The 23,666-nt window shown below is 40.8% G+C and overlaps 1 protein-coding gene across 1 annotated transcript in view; it reads left to right on the forward strand.

Annotated features, from left to right (window-relative positions):
• Positions 1-23,666, forward strand: part of LOC115135406 (carotenoid-cleaving dioxygenase, mitochondrial-like) — a 74,943-nt gene that overhangs the window by 1,618 nt on the left and 49,659 nt on the right. Inside the window, exons 2-6 of the mRNA XM_065023465.1 lie at positions 8,200-8,280; positions 8,582-8,798; positions 9,201-9,412; positions 14,050-14,165; positions 15,759-15,861. Of these exons, the coding sequence (XP_064879537.1) occupies positions 8,200-8,280; positions 8,582-8,798; positions 9,201-9,412; positions 14,050-14,165; positions 15,759-15,861 (729 nt within the window). The remainder of the gene's footprint in view (positions 1-8,199; positions 8,281-8,581; positions 8,799-9,200; positions 9,413-14,049; positions 14,166-15,758; positions 15,862-23,666) is intronic.

Here is a 23,666-nt window from a genome sequence, read left to right on the forward strand (position 1 = left end):
AAAGGGAATTGTGTTGTACTACTGAATGGAAATGAGGAGATGCACTCAGACCAGCCTTTGTGATTGAACTTAACTTAACTAGGTCTTTCCTTGCAGCACACGACTGAACTATCATCAAGATAAGACTAAACTTGAGCCTGCAGGACTTGCTTTTTGGAATGTGGTGTCAAAAAAGTAGAGGATCTCTTTATTACGGACAGACCTAATCCCCATCTTTACAACCATTGAATCTATATGTTTTGAACATGACAGTTTACAAACTAAGGTAACGCCAAGTAAATCCTTAACTTCTTCAAATTGTTCAACAGCTACACCATTCATTACAACATTCAGCTGAGGTCTAGAATTTAGGGAATGATTTGTACCAAATACAATGCTCTTAGTTTTAGAGATGTTCAGGACCAGTTTATAGGACCAGTTGCTGATGCTTTTATTGTTGAACCATCAGCATACATGGACACACATGCTTTGTTTAATGCCAGTGGCAGGTCATTGGTAAAAGAGAAAAAAGTAGATGGCCTAGAGAGCTACCCTGCGGTACACCACACTTTACATGTTTGACATTAGAGCTGCTTCCATTAAAGAAAACCCTTTGAGTTCTATTAGATTGATAGCTCTTGAATCCATGATATGGCAGAGGTTGAAACGCCATAACACATACCTTTTTCAACAACAGGTTATGGTCAATAATATCAAAGGCTGCACTGAAATCTAACTGTACAGCTCCCACAATCTTCTTATTATCAATTTATTTCAACCAATCATCAGTCATTTGTGTCAGTACATGTTGCGTTACCTTCTCTATAAGCATGCTGAAAGTATGTTGTTAATTTGTTTACAGAGAAATACATGGATAAATAAAGGATAAATTGGCAAAGTGGGTGGGGTTATATAATGCTTGTTTGGCCCTGTTCAGGGGTATCGTCGAACGGGGCCACAGTGTCTCCCGACCCCTCCTGCCTCAACCTCCAGTATTCATGCTGCAGTAGTCTGTGTCGGGGGGCTAGGGTCATCTCTCTCTCTCTCACTCTCTCTCTCTCTCTCTCTCGACTACCTGGCCTTGATGACTCCTTGCTGTCCCCAGTCCACCTGGCTGTGCTGCTGCTCCAGTTTCAACTGTTCTGCCTGGGGCTATGGAACCCTGACCAGTTCACCGGACACGCTACCTGTCCCAGACCTGCTGTTTTCAACTCTCTAGAGACAGCAGGAGCGGTAGAGATACTCTGAATGATCGGCTATGAAAAGCCAAATGACATTTACTCCTGAGGTGCTGGTTCCTCTCTAGGTTTCTTCCTAGGTTCTGGCCTTTCCAGGGAGTTTTCCTAGCTACCGGGCTTCTACACCTGCATTGCTTGCTGTTTGGTTTTAGGCTGGGTTTCTGTATAGACCTTTGTGACATCAGCTGATGTAAGAAGGGCTTTATAAATCCATTTGATTGAGTTATTGATAAATACAATAAAAAAGTGCATTTTATTTGGTCAAACACAAAAACAGTTTGATAAGAGCTGGCAGCAAACTTAACCCCTACTGAGTTTCTGGACCTCACATTTCAAACTACACTCTGTGGAAACCCCCAACCATCTTTATTGCTACCTTTATGACCGCTTTGAATATATCATAGGTATCCATATGTTCTGCAGGAAATGTGATGGTATTAGTACATACACTAACAAGGGGGTAAAAGACACAATGCACAAGGACTCTTTTTTATTGTCTTATGTTTTTCTTCCCATCTTTTTCGTGCTTTTCCTCACAATTCTCTTCCTCTGAATCAGATACATGATCCAACAGTCAAGTCCACATCTCATTACATGTAATAGGAAAAGCAAAACTCTCTCCTACCTATGGACGTCACACTTCATCTGCTGCCTTTTGGCAGTTAGCTTACTTTTAACTAGCAGTAAAATGAATGTAACATATTATATCTGAAATGGGGTGATAAGGTATGGAAGATCAACATCTGAGCTGAGGGACCTACAACAAAAGAATGGACAGACAATAACACAATTATTTCAATTGGAGTGGTATCAATTGATAGACTGTCTCTGTGTACAAGTCAACAGCATCCATTGAAAGGACATTTTCTACACTGAAATGGATACCGTTCAAGGACAACTCTCATCCCTTGCCATCATCTCCATGTAGACGGGCAACTGCCCCCCCCTTTTGAAAGCCCTCAGATCAATTCCCCCTACCCTTCTCCAAACGCAGTCGGGGTCACAACTCACAAACTCTGTTGCGAATTAGAATAGTAGAATACACAAGGTGGAGTTTCTAAATGTGGTTGTGCATCAGCAGTTTTTCTGTCACTGATTGTCAATCAAATAGCCCATCTCAGCAAAAAAAAAATTGATTTCCAAGTTTGTTTAGTGGCCAGCTATCTTAACTTGTTATCATGGTCGAACTACCCCATTAGATTTAGTTAGTCAGTCTCACTCAGATATCATTTTAAACATTTCTTTCCACCCTGTGGCTAAGTTGGTAGACCATGGCGCTTGCAACACCAGGGTTGTAGGTTCAATTCCCATTAGAGAACAGTATGGACAAAAAGGATGAGAATGTATGCACTCACTACTCTGGATCAGAGTGTCTGTTAAAAGACAAAAATGTATGGCAAAATGTGATAATTTGCTGTAAATCAAATTATTTTGAGTAGAGTAATGAGTAGAATTGCATGAAATTAGTCATAAAATTGCAAAATCTTCTCTCCACCCCATTGGACAAAATTAATTCTAAAACATAAAAAAAAATGATATCTTCTGTCAAGAGGGGGCCCCTGAAGTGTTTTGCTTGCAATGTGTGTGGGGTTTGGATGTGTGTACGCAGACCCATGAGAAACTGCGGCCTCTCATGATGAGCTCAGATTTTGTTGTTGCCCCCACCCCCATCAAGTTGCCAATCTCTGATCTGGATCGAGATACTTTTGAAATTGAGGACCAACCCAAAGAATTTGACATTTTAGTCATAGATGTCTTTAGCCAGAAGGATAGACAGATGGACTTTGTTTAAAAGTAGGCCTAAATGTATTCTATAAAACGCTGATCTCATTTTTTCATGAGCTGAAATAAAGATCCCAGATCTGTTCCATATTCACCCCAATTTTTACATTGCTGTTAGTGACATTTCTCCTTGGCCAAGATAATCCATCCAAATGACAGGTGTGGCATATCAAGAAGCAAAACAAATAGCATGATCATTACAGATGCACCTTGTGCTGAGGACAATGAAAGGCCACTCTGAAGTGTGCAGTTTTGTCACAACATAATGCCAGAAATGTCTCAGGTTGAGGGAGGGTGCAATTCACATGCTGACTTCAGAAATGTCCAACAGAGCTGTTGCCAGAAAATTGAATGTTCATTCCACGTCGTTTTAGAGAATTTGGCAGTACATCCAATCCAACCAATACATTCAATACTGTTTTCATTGTCCTTAAAACAAGTCAAAATGAGGCTCAGTAGTGTGTGTGGCCTCCACGTGCCTGTATGACCTCCCTACAACGCCTGGGCATGCTCCTGATGAGGTGGCGGATGGTCTCCTGAGGGATCTCCTCCCAGACCTGGACTAAAGCATCCGCCAACTCCTGGACAGTCTGTGGTGCAAAGTGGCGTTGGTGGATGGAGCGAGACATGATGTCCCAGATGTGCTCAATTGGATTCAGGTCTGGGGAACGGGCGGGCCAGTCCATAGCATCAATGCCTTCCTCTTGCAGGAACTGCTGACACACTCCAGCCACATGAGGTCTAGCATTGTCTTGCATTAGGAGGAACCCAGGGCTAACCGCACCAGCATATGTTCTCACAAGGGGTCTGAGGATCTCATCTCGGTACCTAATGGCAGTCAGGCTACCTCTGGCGAGCACATAGAGGGCTGTGCGGCCCCCAAAAGAAATGCCACCCCACACCATGACTGACCCACCGCCAAACCGGTCATGCTGGAGGATGTTGCAGGCAGCAGAACGTTCTCCACGGCGTCTCCAGACTGTCACATCTGTCACATGTGCTCAGTGTGAACCTGCTTTCATCTGTGAAGAGCACAGGGCGCCAGTGGCGAATTTGCCAATCTTGGTGTTCTCTGGCAAATGCCAAACGTCCTGCACGGTGTTGGGCTGTAAGCACAACCCCCACCTGTGGACGTCGGGCCCTCATACCACCCTCATGGAGTCTGTTTCTGACCGTTTGAGCAGACACATGCACATTTGTGGCCGGCTGGAGGTCATTTTGCAGGGCTCTGGCAAGTCTCCTCCCGCTCCTCCTTGCACAAAGGCGGAGGTAGCGGTCCTGCTGCTGGGTCGTTGCCCTCCTACGGCCTCCTCCACGTCTCCTGATGTACTGGCCTGTCTCCTGGTAGCGCCTCCATGCTCTGGACACTACGCTGACAGACACAGCAAACCTTATTGCCACAGCTCGCATTGATGTGCCATCCTGGATGAGCTGCACTACCTGAGCCACTTGTGTGGGTTGTAGACTCCGTCTCATGCTACCACTAGAGTGAAAGCACCACCAGCATTCAAAAGTGACTAAAACATCAGCCAGGAAGCATAGGAACTGAGAAGTGGTCTGTGGTCACCACCTGCAGAACCACTCCTTTATTGGGGGTGTCTTACTAATTGCCTATAATTTCCACCTGTTGTCTATTCCATTTGCACAACAGCATGTGGAATTTATTGTCAGTGTTGCTTCCTAAGTGGACAGTTTGATTTCACAGAAGTGTGATTGACCTGGAGTTACATTGTGTTGTTTAAGTGTTCCCTTTATTTTTTTGAGCAGTGTATATATGTATATGTATTTATGAGTATATATATATATATATATATGTATATATGTGTTTATATATTTATATATGTATGTATATATGTATATTTATGTATATGTATTTATGAGTTTGTATATATATATATGTATATGTATATGTATGTGTATATGTATATATATATATATATATATAGATTACTTAATACTTATTTTCCACCATAATTTGCAAATAAATTCATAAAAAATCCTACAATGTGATTTTCTGGAAATGTTTTTCTCATTTTATCTGTCATAGTTGAAGTTTACCTATGATGAAAATTACAGGCCTCCCATCTTTTTAAGTAGGAGAACTTGCACAATTGGTGGCTGACTAAATACTTTTTTGCCCCACTGTACATGTACATTTGCGCATGCTTCCTTACTTGGGTGGATACCAACCAACGTTTAAATACCATAGGAAGTTCAAAGATACACGTCTGTGACATCCTTCATTGTATGCATATAGAGAAGTACAACAAACCCATGTTAGAATTGGGTTAACTCACCCATTCAATGATGCTTGCTGTGCCTCTCAAACTGATGTGGACCTCAAAGGTTTGAAGGGCATGGCAATCTTCACCTCTTCCCCGGTTGTGGTATGGGCACTGATCTACAGGTAGCACAAGACAGTTTGTCAGATGTATTAAACTGTCTTCATAAGTGATGGATACATGCTTGACAATGATGTCATCCTCGCAAATCACTTGATGTGGGTCAGGCGTGTCTGTGGATGAAGGTGTGTCTGTGGATGGAGGTGCCTGTGGCAGAAGAGTCTTCTAAAAGGATGGAGTCATGCACTGTCTCTTCCACACTGATGACCGGTAGTCTGTCAATGCACAGCTGTGGATGGAGAAATCCACCCGTTATGTTTTAATACATAGAAAATAATGTGGATAAATCATTTTTGAGATGTAGCATAAGAAGCACATACATGGCTAAAGGCATACAATTATAAACATACCTTACACAAAATGAAGGAATGTATTCTTCATCTGAGCTGCTATCCCCAGAATCTTCAAATTTGTCAGACTCCTCTTCAGAATCTTTGTTCACCTGTGATTCCTTTAAGGGACTCCAGGTCTCATCAGCACCACTCTCAGCACCAATTTCATCATCCCAATCAATGCAATCAAAAATAAGACATAATAATAATAGAATGGTCAATTGTAAATACAAAGACCAAAAGTAAGCACACTAGCACATCACAAATATTAATAGCAATCTTAAGCTCCCAAGTGGCGCAGTGGTCTAAGGCACTGCATCTCAGTGCTAGAGGTGTCACTACAGACCCTGGTTTGATTCCAGGTAGTATCACAACAAGCCTTATAGGCCGGCGCACAATTTTCCCAGCATAAGAAGAATCTGTTCTGACTAGCCTCGATAAATAAAGGTTAAATAAAAAAATACCTTTGGGATGAATTGGAACACTGGCATCATCAGTGCCTGACCTCACTAATGCTCTTGTGGCTGAATGGAAGCAAGTCCCCGCAGCAATGTTCCAACATCTACTGGAAAGCCTTCCCAGAAGAGTGGAGGCTGTTATAGCAGCAAAGGGGGGACCAACTCCATATTAATGCCCATGATTTTGGAATGAGATGTTTGACCAGCAGGTGTCCACATACTTTTGCCAAGGTAGTGTATTTTGTAGTGAGGATTCATCTGTTTGGTGTATAAACAGGTTTGTGGCTGATGCCTTGTGAGGTGAACTAAGATGTTCACTACCTGTCAAAAGTTTTAGAACACCTACTCACTCAAGGGTTTTTCTTTATTTTTTACTATTGTCTACATTGTAGAATAATAGTGAAAATATCAAAGCTATGAAATAATACATATGGAATCATGTAGTAACCAAAAGTGTTAAACAAATCAAAATATATTTTATATTTGAGATTCTTCAAATAGCCAACCTTTGCCTTTGATTTATTTAACACTTTTTTGGTTACTTACATGTGTTATTATTTCATAGTTTTGATATCTTCACTATTATTCTACAATGTAGAAAATAGTAAAAATAAAGAAAAACACTTGAATGAGTACGTGTTCCAAAACTTTGACTGGTAGTGTATTTACTGACGCCAATCAGAGCAATAATCTCTTGCCAAGTCCAAACAGTTTTCGTAATTAAAATTCATAGTACTTGAGTGTGTAAAATGAGTGTGTGTAAAAGTCATGTGCCTTCACATGCACCAACCCCTTTAGCCTTTATCTCACCTTCTGTGTATGTATTTGCTCTGTGTTAACATTCTGTTTACCCTCAAACTTTTAACATACTGTGCTGGTGCATATGGAATATGTGGGCAAACAGATGTTCTAGACAGAGTCTATAGGCTGCAGTAGATGAGGGAATCATAGGACAGAGAAGGTGAGACCTTTGTAACGAGCATTACACATTGCATACAAAAAACTAAAACCAGTCGACTAAACAAATATAATTTAAAAACATTTCCAATATGAATACCTTTGATATGTCCTGATATGGCTTAGGGGATTGATAAATAAATTTTCTAGTTGTAGTAAATTGGAACCAATAATTTTGTGAGTGTCACACCCTGACCTCACTTCCTTTTTTATGTCTCTATTTTGGTTTGGTCGGGGATTTGGGGTGGGCATTCTATGTTGTTTTTCTATGTTTTCTTTTCTATGCGTTTGTCCAGCTACGGTTCTCAATCAGAGGCAGCTGTCTATCGTTGTCTCTGATTGAGCCTTTTCCCACCTGGTGTTTGTGGGTACCGTAATTTCTGGACTATAAGCCGCTACTTTTTCCCCACGCTTTGAATCTAACGGTTTATACAATGACGCGGCCAATGTATGGATTTTTCCCATCGTTCTGATTACGGTAGTCATTTTGTCACCCTCATCATGGCAAAGACACGGAGAAATGCTTATGATGCAGCTTTCACGTTGAAGGCGATCGATTTGGCTGTTGGAAAAGTAAATAGAGCTGCTGACAGCGTGGAGCATTGTCAAAAAATCCACTATCATCAACGGGTTTCGAAAGGCTGGACTGCTGCGTGTTGAAGAGGGCAGCGATCCAACATCGGATGAAGCAATTCTGAGGCTATTCAACTCCGACACCGAAGGAGATGACTTCAGTGGTGTCAGTGCACAGGAGGAGGAAGATAGTGACCAATGACTTTCTTGGTAGGCTACTGTTTAATTTTTGTTACAATCCGTGTTTCGTTAAAGCCTATTTATTTTTGTTACAAGCCGTGTTTCGTTTAAAGGGTGTCTATAAACCTGCGGCTTATAGACATGTGCGGCTTATTTATGTACAAAATACATATTTTTTAATAATTCAGTGGGTGTGGTTTATATTCAGGTGCGCTTAATAGTCCAGCAATTACGGGTAGTTGCTTTCTGTTTTGTACCTGACGGAGGTGTTTCTGTCATTCCTTTTGTTATTTTGTAGGTTTCGAAGAAAACATGTACCACTCTGCACTTTGGTCCTCACCTTCTTCCACCAACGGCCGTGACAGTGAGGCTATGTACAGTATGTATGGCAGATATGAGATTGATGGGCTATTATGCTTTACCTTTACCTGTATACTGGGTAAAACAACATCTGAAACCACAGCTGTTTGTAAAACTAGGATAAATCTGACCATGAATGAACAGTTTGACACATCGAAAGTCCATATTCATGACCTATTTCCTAAAAACAGGTTGTTTCTACATGGTTTGTATGAGCATGGTCTTGTCAACAATCTGGTTCGGTTTGTGTGTCATAGGACTCATAGGGCAGCAGCCTCTAGATACAAACATTTATAAAAAAAATATCTATTTTTGTGCAGATGAGACCATCACACAGTCTACTGATGCCAAGCCAAAGGAGGTCAATAAGTGTATCCAGCTAGAGCTGAAGGGTCTGGAGTCTATCGCCCCTCTGGTGCGGTCCGTGGAGGAGACCCCAGAGCCCATCTCCACAGAGGTGCGTGGGACCATCCCTACCTGGATCCGAGGCAGCCTCCTCCGCAACGGCCCAGGGAAGTTTGAGTTCGGAAACCAACAGTGAGTCACACCTTTAGACAATTTTATTGGAACAACTTAGACCAACAGCCATTAGACCAGTAGAATAAAACAAAAACATTGGAATTACAAGAATTAACCTATCCTCTTTAGCATTTGACCACAACTATTTTACATTTAACAACAAAAAATGAAGATGTTAGCCTGTTCTCTGACTTGTTTGTTCTGTCTTGCCAACTCCTAAAGTGTTTTGGACAACAGCCAAGTAAATACAAACAGATCTAGAACCACGCTACAGTATATGGATGCATGATGAATCCACTTCCAGTTTATTCATGACACATATATCACCACTGTCCTGTTCTGTCCACTAACCCTGACGTAGCCCTAATCTTTTTCTATTTCTCTTGCCGTTACCTATCCCCACTGTCATTTATTCTTTAGCTACAACCACTGGTTTGATGGGATGGCCATGCTTCACCAGTTTAAGATTGAGGATGGCAAGGTGACCTATAGGAGTCGCTTCCTGCAGAGTGATGCCTATAAGAAGAACAGCGCGAGGGACCGCATCATGGTGTCAGAGTTTGGCACGGTGGCCATGCCCGACCCCTGCAAGAACTTCTTCATGCGTTTCCTCTCTCGCTTCGAAATACCAGGTTAGTCAAAGTCACAGAGAGTGGGGGGATATAAGCCAAGCAGCTGTACAAATTATCTATTGAGAAACATTTTACAGTTGCACTTACACCTAGTAAGTTTTATTACGGTAACAGCATTGTCATTATCTCCTCTGAAGCATATACTTTTAGTTTTACAGATGAATAAATTCAAATACATATAATGGAGGAATATGTTTAAACGCAGTCGGTCAAAAGAGAGGTTTGATGGTCGATTTAGTCATTTTCATCCTGCCTGGGAGCCTCCCCGTAGCTTGCCGTCACATGATTGTCAGTACATGGTCCTGTGTGATGGCAAATGTAGTCAGTGATCACTATTTAGTTAAATAATCTTGATCATAATAAACAAAATTTAGAGCCCAAAACAATGCCCTTAGCCGTTGTACATTGTCCAAATATCACAACCCCCCGAGTTGCCTTATTGCTATTATAAACTGGTTACCAACATATTTAGAGCAGTACAAATACATGTTTTGTCATATCCGTGGTACAGTCTGATATACCATGCCTGTCAGCCAATCAGCATTCATGGCTCGAACCACCTGGTTTACATTGTCTGGTGTACCACGGCTTTCAGCCACTCAGCATCCAGGAGCTAAACTACCCAGTTTATAGATTTTTAAAATAAATAAAAAATGTAACCTTCATTTAACTAGGCAAGTCAGTTAATAAGATTCTTATTTACAATGAAAGCCTACCCCGGCAAAACACAGACAACGCTGGGCCAATTGTACGCCGCCCAATGGGACTCCCAATCGCGGCCGGATGTGATACAGCCTAGAATCGAACCAGGGACTGTAGAGATGCCTCTTGCACTGAGATGCAGTGCAATTGAGAATTTCAATAACATTTTTCTACGGTTGGCCATGCTTTCCACCTGGCTACCCCTATCCCCGTCAACAGCCCTGCAACTCTACACAGCAACTTGCCCAAGCCTCCCCCATTTCTCCTTCATCCAAATAGCTTATTTTCTGAAAGACTTGCAAAATCTGGACCCTTACAAATCAGCTGGGCTAGACAATCTGGAACCTCTATTTCTAAAATTATCCGCCTCAATTGCCAGAGAAGTGTGTTCATTTCTCTACCATAAGCTGCATCCAATGTCATTTTTGAGGACTTGGCAGTACTTCCAACCAGACTCACAACCACAGACCACATGTAGCCAGGCAAGCCCAGGACGTCCACATCCGGTTTCTTAATTTGTGGGATCTTCTGAGGGGGCTGGGGCGGAAGCTGAGGAGTGTTTTTATCCGTAATAAAGCACTTGTGTGGAAACAAATTCTCATTGGCTGGCCTTGGCTCCCCAGTGGGTGGGCCAATGGCTGCACCCTTGCCAAGTCATGTGAAATCCATAGATAAGGGCCTAATTTATTTATTTCAGCTGACTGATTGCCTTATATGAACTGTAACTCAGTAAAATTATTAGAAGTTGACTTTATTTTTTTGTTCATTATTTATGAATGCAGCTGCCACTTTAAAGCCATTGGATGATGTTTGTCATAGCACACTGCCCTTTATTCCGGGTGTCAATATTAGTACTCATCACTGCAATCTTGGCCAGAAAGTTGGTTGGCCATCTCTGATGTCATGTAGGTTGATACATTGCTATGTTTCACTTTTAAAAAGACTTCAACTTTTGCTAACATGATAACTAAACTTTAGACATACGAGTTACCACACACGGTCTCAGGGACAGCTAACTCTGGATATTCCTTTGGTCTATACTGAGGTAGATAAATTAGCTTTCAGTTTTCTTGCACCTTATTTGTGGAACAATCTTCAATGTTCTGGTGCCTCTAGGGCGATTCAGAATGCTGATTGATGACCTTATTACTAATGAATGTTTGTTTGTCTTTCTGCTTGCATTTTGTATTTTTTTATGTGTATTTTCTGTAAAAGAGACCTTGGTCTCAGTATGACTCCCTGGTTAAATAAATAAATAAACCCTTCTATTGTGTATATGTACGTATACGAGAGACCACCATGATGTTACATAGCAAGCTAATTTTGCTCCTGTGGAGAAAGTTTCATTCTGTCTGTGCATGGTTCTCTGCATGACTGTGCTCTGTATTTACAAATCTGTAATTGTATAATATAGTTGACAGTACAGTAAGGGGCAACAGGTCACCCATGAAGTGGCAGGCCACACAAGCTCACAGATTGGGACCGCTGAGTGCTGCAGTACGTAAAAATTGTCTGTCCTCAGTTGCAACACTCACTAACGAGTTCCAAACTGCCTCTGGAAACAACATCAGCACAACTGTTTTTCAGGAGCTTTATGAAATGGGTTTCCATAGCCAAGCAGCTTCACACAAGCATTAGATCCCCATGCGCAATGCCAAACATCGGCTGGAATGGTGTAAAGCTCGCCACCATTGGACTCTGGAGCAATGGAAACACGTTCTTTGGATTGCTGAATCACACTTTACCTTCTGGCAGTCCGACAGACACATCTGGGTTTGGTGGATGCCAGGAGAACACTACCTGCCTGAAAGCATAATGACAACTTTAAAGTTTGGTGGAGGAGGAATATTTTTCTGGGGCTGTTTCAGGCAAGGCCCCTTTGTTCCAGTGAAGGGATTTCTTAACGTGAAAGCATTCAATAACATTCTAGACCATTCTCTGCTTCCAACAGTTTGGGGAAGGCCCTTTCCTGTTTCAGCATGACAATACCCCTGTGCAAAAATGGAGGTCCATACATAAATGGTTTGTCGACATCGGTGTGGAAGAACTTGACTGACCTGCACAGAGCCCTGACCTAAACCCCATTGATCACCTTCTGGATGAATTGGAAGGCTGACTGTGAGCCAGGCTTAATCGCCCAACATCAGTGCCAGACATCACTAATGCTCTTGTGGCTGAATGGAAGCAACTCGTCGCATCATTGTTCCAGCATCTAGTGGAAAGCCTTCCCAGAAGAGTGAAGGCTGTTATTGCAGCAAAGGGAGGACCAACTCTATATCAATGCCCATGATTTTCAAATGAGATGTTCAATGAGCAGGTGTCCACATACTTCTGGTCATGTAGTGATAACTTGTCCAGTGATTTTTATTTTTTGGTTGGGACATTTACAAAGTTTTCATAGACTAGATGTGCAACAATTGCCTGCTAGGGTGTGTCCATTTGACTATCTTGTTTAAGAACTCCTGGAGGTGAGAGTTTTTGTAAAAATCTGGTGTTGAATAAAATTGTAGTGGTTGAAGTGTTACCCATTTAGGTATTAATAAGTTGGTGACAGCCTGTATTTTAATAAGAAAATAAATAAAAAACGTATATAACTAGGCAAGTCAGTTAAGAACAAATTCTTATTTTCAATGACGGCCTAGGAACAGTGGGTTAATTGCCTTGTTCAGGGGCAGAATAACAGATTTTTTTACTTTGTCAGCTCAGGGATTCAACCTTTCGGTTACTAGTCCAACGTGCTAACTAACGCTCTAACTAGGCTACCTGCCTAGGTAGCCTGTATGCTCTCCCTCCTATCTGTTTCATGTCTCATGTAGCCAGCAAAGGCAAGCATGGATAGAATTCAATAATTGACAAATATTTGCCATGTTATAATAATCCTCATGTGCCAATATATCGCCACATCCATGTCACTGTGAAATTTACAAGAATCCCTGAATTGCTTCGCCTAGATTTTCCGGTTGGCTGGCAAGTTTCACCATCAAAATATTTCACATCTACAGGAGTGCAAGTCAGGACAATCCTTATCATGCAAATAAACGTTATTTTTATAGTTGAAAATAAAATCTGTTTCCATTTGTTGCATTAAAAAAGAGATCCACCTGTCATAGGGATAACAATGTTATCAATCTTTAGAGCATTTCTTCTATATTTGCCATTTCCATTACACATGTCGGTATATTTTTTGCGACATTGCTTTTGTCGAATAAACCTGGGTCAATGGAAACCTGCCTATTGTCAATATCGCAGTGCTATTTCATGGTGTAATCTCAAATGTAACCTTGCTGGAGATAGTGGTGTCTGTTCTAGTGCGGTTTCCAGATTCTGCTGATCTGTTCTATTTAACAGTGAAGAATGTGACAATGTACTTTATTGAATGTTTTTTCAAGACTAATTCAGAGCAAGTAAAATGAATTCGACAAAGAATTCCTAAATGAGATGTGCCTCTTCCATCTGTAACTCAAGCTGGTCTGTGGCCCGTGGTGTCCCTCCTTCCACCGCAGTCCCCGCATTTCAATTTGACAACCTTGGATTGTAGCCAAGCCCCTGAGGCCTTCATCAGGTCTCCCGGTGCACATACCAGCTTGCGTTACAGTATGAACAGAGGCACATCTCATGTAGGAATTATTTGAATTGAGTTTACTTGTTCTGAAATAGTCATGAGAAAACTATTTCCTCTCCAGAGTTTGCATACAGCAATAGGAGTCTTTGCAAGTAATATTACTGTTTGCAAGCAACATTAATCTTTAATTTTCAATGCAAGCCATGCACAGACAAGTCATTTCCAAGGTTTATAAAAAAATGTAGGTTTCCAAAGATGTAATGTCACTCATTTATTTTGTGTAGGCTACACCAGAAAGGAAAATGAAGAAATATCAGCAGCAACATGATGCTTTTAGAATGATTAATTTCTACATTCTATTTTTTCCCTGCAGAGGCAACAGACAATGCCAGTGTTAGCTTTGTAAAGTACAAGGGAGACTGCTTTGTCAGCACTGAGACCAACTACATGTACAGGGTGGACCCAGAGAGCCTGGAGACACGGGATAAGGTACAGTAATGACACAAGAAATAGGCCATAAGAGACAGCCAAAGAGAACAATGAGCTCAGTGACCAGACATTTCACAATCATACCCATGCACAAATGTACTGATTTATGTAACTTATGCAGTGTTTGAAATATACAGTGTGATTGTATTCAGCCTCCTTCAATTTTTCCATGTTTTGTTATGTTACAGCCTTATTCTAAAATCGATTATATAGTTTTCTTCCCCTCATCAATCTACAAACAGTACCCCAAATGTATTATTTTTTATATATTTTTTTATATTACATTTACATAAGTATTCAGAACCTTTACTCAGTACTTGGTTGAAGCACCTTTGGAAGCGATTACAGCCTCGTACTTGGGGAGTTTCTCCCATTCTTCTCTGCAGATCCTCTCAAGCTCTGACTGGTTGGATGGGGAATGTTGCTGCACAGCTATTTTCAGGTCTCAAGAAATGTTCGATCTGATTCAAGTCTGGGCTCTGGGTGGGCCACTCAAGGACATTCGGAGACTTGTCTTGAAGCCACTCATGCCTTGTCTTGGCTGTGTGCTTAAGGTCATTGTCCTGTTGGAAGGTGAACCTTTATCCCCAGTCTGAGGTCCTGAGCGCTCTGGAGCAGGTTTCCATCAAGGATCTTCATCTTCATCACCGTTCATCTTTCCCTCGATCCTGAATAGTCTCCCAGCCAATGCCGCTGGAAAACATCCTCACAGCATGATGCTGCCACCACCATGCTTCACCGTAGAGACCTCCCTGACCATGGCCCTGCTCAGTTTGGCCAGGCAGCCAGCTCTAGACAGAGTCTTGGTGGATCCAAACATCTTCCATGTAAAAATGGAGGCCACTGTGTTCTTGGGGACTTTCAATGCTGCCGAAATGTTTTGGTACCATTCCCCAGATCTGTGCCTCGACACAATCCTGTCTCGGAGCTCAATGGACAGTTCCTATGACCTCGTGGCTTGGTTTTTGTTCTGGCATACAGTGTCAACTGTGGGACCTTATATAGACAAGTTTGTCTTTTCCAAATCATGTCCAATCAATTGAATTAACCACAGGTGGACCCCAATCAAGTTGTAGAAACATCTCAAGGATGATCAATGGAAGCAGGATACACCTGAGCTCAATTTCAACATGTTTTCCCTTTGCCATAATGGGGTATTGTGTGTAGCTTGATTTTATTTATTTTTTAAATTCAAAATTAGAATAAGGCTGTAACGTAACAAAATGTTAAAAGTCAAGGGGTCTGAATACTTTCTTAACGATTCTTGTAATTGCCAAAGTCTCTTTGGTGTGTCCGCAGTCTTTGTGGGGGCTCACATTGGTATTTTAATTCTCATGGCGTGCACCTGATTTGTTATGGGGATGACGAGGCCCCCTGTCATTCCAACCCTGATTTATATAATACATATTTTTTTGTCATTGGAGGAACAGTAGGAAATTGAGAACATAATGTGATCTGTGTTTGACTTTCTGGTCAAACTCTCTCTACTCCTTACTATCTGCTGACACATTGATGGTGGACTTGGACCCTCATACACCTGACATACAGTAGTAACAGCTGTGTCGTTTATCTGACCTGTTCTTCCTACTATAGGTGGACTGGACAAAGTTTATTGCTGTGAATACGGCCACTGCTCATCCTCACACTGAACCAGACGGCACTACGTACAACATGGGCAACTCTTATGGCAGAAAAGGTAAGTCTACATAGAAGCTCTACAAGGCCCACATCTGCAGAGCTCTACGGTGACATTTTGTACAAGGAGCACATGTGCTCCGAAGTTGAAAAATATAGGAGCACAAAGAAAAATATTCAACATATTAGTAAGAATTTCCAGCAATTACACAACAGGAGCACCAGCATTTTTCTTTTTTTGATTGAGATGTTCCCTACATTGGGCCTATATAAATTCTAGCTACTTTAAAAGACCATCCCCTAAATAAGCTTTCATTTTTCCTTTTTTTTCTGTTCTCCGTTACTGAAAAAAATGGCTTCTGGCAAGAAGTTGTGGCAAACTCAGTATGGATATGCAAATTAGATCACGTTTTTGGTTACTGTGTGTTAAACAACATCGAAATGTATCTACATGAACCAAATCACAACTTTTAAATTAACTAACTTCACAGAACAAAAAGAAACGCAAACTAAATGTTGTAAATATACTAAACAACAGATATTCAGTGTCTTCAACAGATACAAATGAATCCAATACAACTTGAAGTCATCAGCATGGTAATCTAGAAAATAGAAAGACTGTATTTTTACCAAATCAATTGTGTAATCTTTTGTAGCTACAACATTTACATGACAGCATGTAAACACTATGGGGATGTGAATTGCTTACATGAGCCAAATGATAACCGAGCAATACATTTAACCAATGAAAGTTCAATATTTAACCTCTCTTGGGTATAGGTGGCAGTATTTTCACGTCCGGATGAAAAGCGTGCCTAAAGTAAACTGCCTGTTACTCAGGCCCAGAAGCTAGGATATGTATATAATTGGTCGTTTTGGATAAAAATCACTGAAGTTTCTAAAACTGTTAAAATTATATCTGAGTATAACAGAACTGATATGGCAGGCGAAACCCAGAGGACAAACCATCACCAAAAATAAAATTCAATCTACCACTGTTGTCAATGGCTGTCACTTTTATTATAAAGCTAAATCCTCCCAGATTGCAGTTCCTAGGGCTTCCACTAGATGTCAAGTGTTTAGAAAGAGTTTCATGCTGGTTATTGGAACAAATAGCCAGAAACTGTAGTTTTTCTAGGTGGCTCCCATTTTGGCTGTAGTGTTTCCAAGCGAGTGGAAGAGTGCGTTCTTTTGTATTTTTCTCTGGTAAAGACTAACGATTCTCCGTCTTAAATTTTTATCATTTATGTATTAGAGTACCTAAGGTTTGATTATAAACGTTGTTTGACTTGTTTGGAAAAGTTTATTAGTACCGTTTAGGATTAAGTTTGTATGCATTTTGATGGAGGGAAACTGGGTGGATTATTGACTGAAGCGCGCTAGCTAAACTGAGTTCATGGATATAAAGGACATTATCAAACAAAACAACCATTTGTGATGTATCTGGGACCTTTTGGAGTGCCAACAGAAGAAGATCAAAGGTAAGGCATTTATTATATAGCTATTCCTGACTTTCGTGGTTGAAATGTTTTTCATGCTTTTGTACGCGGGGAGCTGTCCTCAGATAATCGCATGGTGTGCTTTCGCCATAAAGCCTTTTTGAAATCTGACACAGCGCCTGGATTAACAAGAAGTTCATCTTTATTTTGATGTCACGTTCTGACCTTTATTTCCTTTGTTTTGTCTTTATTTAGTATGGTCAGGGCGTGAGTTGGGGTGGGCTGTCTGTGTTTTTCTATGTTGGGGTTTTGAGATCAGCCTAGTATGGTTCTCAATCAGAGGCAGGTGTCGTTAGTTGTCTCTGATTGAGAATCATACTTAGGTAGCCTGGGTTTCACTTGAGTTGTGGGTGTTTGTTTTCCGTGTGTGTTTGTTGCCACACGGTACTGTTTCGGTTTCGTTCGTTTCACGTTTGTCTTTAAATAAACGTTATGGACACTTGCCACGCTGCGCATTGGTCCTCCGATCCTTTTCGCTTCTCCTCCTCAGAAGAGGAGGAACGCCGTTACAGATGTATTACACTTGTGATTTTATGAATGTTAAATATTTATAATTCTGTAGTTTGTAGTAGTCTTAGCGCTCTGCAATCTCACTGGATGTTGGCCAGGTGGAACGCTACCTGCCCAAAAGAAGCTTTAACAACATAATAATTAAAACGAAATCAAACTCAGTTGAGAAGTATTGCCTTTTTGAGTGAACTTTGGAGATTGGTGACCCTCTGGAAGTCCTTTGTCCAAGCTTGTTGAGCCGTCACCGGAGTCTCCCGGTGCACTGAAACAATCAGAAAACATAACACAATTAGTGTAATAAAAACAATAATCTTAAAGGTAGACATTGAGTTACACCTAATACCTTGCAAGTCATATTACTTTCCCCAAAATGAATGATTGTTTCTTATAAAAATGCTGGGTTAAAAATAACCCAATTTGGGTCACTTAAACCACCCAGTGCTGGGTTAATATTGGCCAAACACAGCATTGAGTTAATAATTCAACCAAGCGGTTTTGAGTTTTGCATCTAACCCTGCTGGGTAAAGTACACTGTATGGCTGGGTTAAAACCCAGTATGTTGGGTTGTGACAAACCCAGCACATTCGGTTGGGGGATTGACCCAGCAGCAGGGTCATTTATGTAATCCTTGGGTTATTTTCAGTGCCGTCCTACTTTTAATTTTGCTTGCATATTTTTTTCCTTCACTACCATCCCACCCCTCCCTTCCCTACACATACACAATCAAGATAAAATTATGAATTTCAAATACTGTACATCACGTCAGAAAATTGACTATGTATATTTTTTAAATAGCATGTTGAAACAGCCATATTGTCTAAATATGTAATATTTCATAAAATGGGATTGATTATTAGAATGTATTTATTATTTAATAAACCAAACATCAGATTAAAGCCTCAGTTGCGCTTGATGTGCACACTCAGATTGCAATCTGTGAAACAAAGCATGCATGCTTGACATTGTCTGTCTTAATTAAGAGGTATTAACTAGGGCTGTGGTGGTCATAACATTTTGTCGGCCGATGATTGTCAAGCAAATAACTGCTGATCTCACCATAATTGACCGTTAATTAACGTGAACACTTTTAGCATCTCCTGGCTTCCACGCATAGCATACAAGTCCCTGACGCAGACCTTCGGAACATCTACATTTAAAAAAGTCTAAATCCTTGTAAAATAGCCTACACCATCACAATAAATCCATGATTTATTTTAGACGGGTCTAAATAAAGATTAAATGAAGAAAAAATAGTCGACATCAGAAGAGACTAACATTCTCTAAGTTGTCGTTATTTAGGCCCTGATCTGGCTATGCCATATTGCTGTGGGTTACACTAGTTCATTTAGCAGACAATATTTGCTTAGAATTCCGTGGCATTATTGTATAGAATACAATTGAACATAATCAAATAGAAAGTATAATTTCCCCAAACAATTTGAGTTAGTGCGCACATACGACTATTCTGTGTTGAGCAGTTAACAAAGAAACAGGTCCTCATATTATGCTTAAATTTAGAGTTTTTATGCAACTTCAGTTCTGATAAAAAATGTTGGGCTAGATGTTTAGATTTTTGTATACATTCTAAGGCTGCATGATGCGACTAATGATTTAAAAAAAAAAAAAAAGTTGAATGAAAGGTATGAGCTTTGCTTTTTTTCAGGCTACACACACACTTCATCACTCTCATACACAATTTGACAAGCACTTGATAATGCCTCCAATTTCCTGGCGGGAATCCCATTTGTGCCCCCCCCCAAAAAAATTCAATAAACCATGCCACCATTGTGCCCTTGGGCTGAATATAATCATTATAATTCCCTTATCCGGGCTGCTTGCTCCGAAGCACCTCTCACTCACATGGCTCTCCTAGATATCTCAAATCTCATTAGCCAATGCCAGTCATTGACTACAAGTGTAGACGCACATCAGGGCCGCAACTGTGTGCGTCTTTATCCAATTCCGAGGCGCATAATGAAGATAATAAAGAACAGTCTACATTTACTTTCGTCAGCCAACAAGATGAGTAGGCCTAACACAGCAAAATAACTACCCTATGTCAATCTACTATCCCCCATAGTACAAAAGTTTACCTATTCTGTGTGAGAAATACGTATTCCAAACATAATCTGAGACAGTTGTGGGATTTTTAATGGGGAAAATGATCTTCCCCAAACTGGGAACGCTCGCGCTGCATATTTATACTGCACACAAGCTGGGCATCACTCTGTTTTCTCACGCAATGCCTATAGAAATGTTGTGCAACATGATTACATTTGCATTGATATCAGAGTGGTTAGAGGGACAAGAGTGCTGAGTTCCAGGCAGTTTGTTAGGATACTAATGACCATTAGCAGCATCAGAGCTGGGAGAAGACTAATTACTCTGACTAAATGGTCACGTGGAATTTGACTGCCGTCATGACTTGTCTATCAGACAGTGCCAGAGCTAATTAATAGATATTCACATTCACTGACTAGTGGTATAAAGTACTTAAGTAAAAATACTTGAAAGTACTGCTTGAGTAGTTTATTTGGGTATCTGTACATTACTATTTATATTTTTGACAACTTTATCTTTTACTTCAATACATTCCTAAAGAAATGTATGTACTTTTTACTGCATAATTATCCGTGACACCCCAAAGGACTTTTGGATGCTTAGCAGGGCATGAAAATGGTCTAAGTCACATACTTATCAAGAGAACATCCCTGGACATCCCTACTGCCTCATCTAGCAGACTCACTAAACACATGCTTCATTTGTAAATTATGTCTGAGTTTTGGAGAGTGCCCCTGGCTATCCGTAAATAAAATAAATAGAGCCATCTGGTTTGCTGAATAAGGAATTTGAAATTATTTATACTTTTGATACTTAAGTATATTTTAGCATTTACTTTTTATACTTAAGAATATTTAAAACCAAATACTTTTAGAATTTTACTGGGTGACTTTCACTTTTTAATTGAGTAAATTTCTATTAAGGCATCTTTTACTCAAGCATGACAATTGGGTACTTTTTCCACCACTGACACATCTTAGGTGACAGCACACACACACCATACTGTTATGCCATAAAATAATGGTCTACATTTGGGTCGAGTTAAAACATTGTTACACAGAACAAGTGTAAAATATTACTCTACTAATGACATGAACTAATGACTCATTTACTTATCTATTTAATTCAAAAAGCACTTCACAATGCCCCACATTTTACATGTTGTAATTAAAATGCATTGTGATGGAATGAAAGTGTACCAGAACGTGCTTCAGCAGTTGAACTAAAGGCAAAGGAGCAGCATACAGTACTATAAGCAAAAACAGTCAAATGCAATAAACAAAAGAAGTCAATTTAACAGAGCTATAAATAGTTTCCGAAGAGCATTTTGGCATTGGAAGGAGACACTCATGGAACACATCAGCTGGAGGGCTGTGCTTCCTCCTGTCACTTCTCAAACTACATACAAGAGCAGATACTTGTCCACTATTGCTCAGTGGAGAAGTGATTCTGTTTCTGGCAGTGAAACACTGGTTTGTAGGGATTCCCATGTTGGGGCATAGTGGGAATGTTGATATCAAACACATAATTGGACTTGAGGCACTGGATGTGTGCTTCAAGTAGTGTACCTTGCAACAAAACCAGTCAACTAATGAATGTTTTATTTTATTTATTTAACCAGTTAGGCCAGTTGAGAACAAGTTCTCATTTACAACTGCGACCTGGCCAAGATAAAGCAAAGCATTGTGACAAAAACAAGTTACACAAATGTACAATGGAAAAATCTATGTACAGTGTGTGCAAATGTAGAATTGTAGGGAGGGAAGGCAATAAATAATTACAATGTAGCATTAACACTGGAGTGATAGATAATGCATATGATGATGTGCAAGTAGAGATACTGGGGTGCAAAAGAGCAAGACTATAAATAACAATATGGGGATGAAGTAGTTGGGAATGCTATTTACAGATTGGCTGTGTCTGTAATCGGCAAGCTGCTCTGACAGCTGATGCTTAAAGTTCAAGAGGGAGATATGACCCCAGCTTCAATGATTTTTGCAATTTGTTCCAGTCATTGGCAGCAGAGAACTGGAAGGGAAGGCGGCCAAAGAAAGTGTTGGCTTTAGGGATGACCAGTGAAATATATCTGCTGGAGAGCGTTCTACGTGTGGGTGTTGCTATGGTGACCAGTAAGCTGAGAAGGAGGGGCTTTACTGAGCAAAGACTTATAGATGACCTGGAGCCAGTGGGTTTGGCGACGAATACAGTGGGGCAACAAAGTATTTAGACAAAATTTAGACAATGAGAAGAAAAAAATCCAGAAAATCACGTTGTAGGATTTTTAATGAATTTATTTGCAAATTATGGTGGAAAATAAGTATTTGGTCACCTACAAACAAGCAAGATTTCTGGCTCTCACAGACCTGTAACTTCTTCTTTAAGAGGCTCCTCTGTCCTCCAGAGGAGCCTCTTAAAGAAGAAGTTACTGGTCTGTGAGAGCCAGAAATCTTGCTTGTTTAATGGCACCTGTTTGAACGTGTTATCCGTATAAAAGACACCTGTCCACAACCTCAAACCGTCACACTCCAAACTCCACTATGGCCAAGACCAAAGAGCTGCCAAAGGACACCAGAAGCAAAAAGCAGCTTGGTTTAAAGAAATCAGCTGTGGGAGCAATTATTAGGAAATGGAAGACATACAAGGTCACTGATAATCTCCCTCGATCTGGGGCTCCACGCAAGATATTACCCCGTGGGGTCAAAATGATCACAAGAACGGTGAGCAAAAATCCCAGAACCACACGGGGGGACCTAGTGAATGACCTGCAGAGATCTGGGACCAAAGTAACCAAGCCTACCATCAGTAACACACTACGCCGCCAGGGACTCAAATCCTGCAGTGCCAGACGTGTCCCCCTGCTTAAGCCAGTACATGTCCATGCCCGTCTGAAGTTTGCTAGAGAGAATTTGGACGATCCAGAAGAAAATTGGGAGAATGTAACTTTTTATTAACTCAACTTGTCGTGTTTGGAGGACAAAGATTGCTGAGTTGCAGCCAAAGAACACCATACCTACTGTGAAGCATGGGGGTGGAAACATCATGCTTTGCTGTTTTTCTGCAAAGGGACCAGGACGACTGATCCGTGTAAAGGAAAGAATGAATGGGGCCATGTATCGTGAGATTTTGAGTGAAAACCTCCTTCCATCAACAAGGGCATTGAAGATGAAACGTGGGTGGGTCTTTCAGCATGACAATGATCCCAAACACACCGCCCGGGCAACAAAGGAGTGGCTTCGTAAGAAGCATTTCAAGGTCCTGGAGTGGCCTAGCCAGTCTCCAGATCTCAAACCCATAGAAAATCTTTGGATGGAGTTGAAAGTCCGTGTTGCCCAGCCACAGCCCCAAAACATCACTGCTCTAGAGGAGATCTGCATGGAGGAATGGGCCAACATACCAGCAACAGTGTGTGAAATTCTTGTGAAGATTTACAGAAAACGTTTGACCTCTGTCATTGCCAACAAAGGGTATATAACAAAGTATTGAGTACATCGCCAAAGTCAATGATCAGTAGGATCGTCAGATTTAGGAAGCTATGGTTGGAAGCATGACTGAAGGATGCTTTGTTATGAAATGGGAAGCCGATTCTTGATTTAATTTTGGAATGGAGATGCTTAATGTGAGTCTGGAAGGATAGTTTACAGTCTAACCAGACACCTAGTTAGTTGTCCACATATTCTAATTCAAAACCGTCCAGAGTCGTGATGCTGGGCGGCTCGGGGCAACAATCGGTTGAAGAGCATGCATTTAGGTTCACTAGCATATAAAAGCAGTTGGAGGCCACGGAAGGAGTGTTTGA

This window comes from Oncorhynchus nerka, linkage group LG10, assembly GCF_034236695.1.
Source record: "Oncorhynchus nerka isolate Pitt River linkage group LG10, Oner_Uvic_2.0, whole genome shotgun sequence".
NCBI classification, from domain to species: Eukaryota; Metazoa; Chordata; class Actinopteri; order Salmoniformes; family Salmonidae; genus Oncorhynchus; species Oncorhynchus nerka.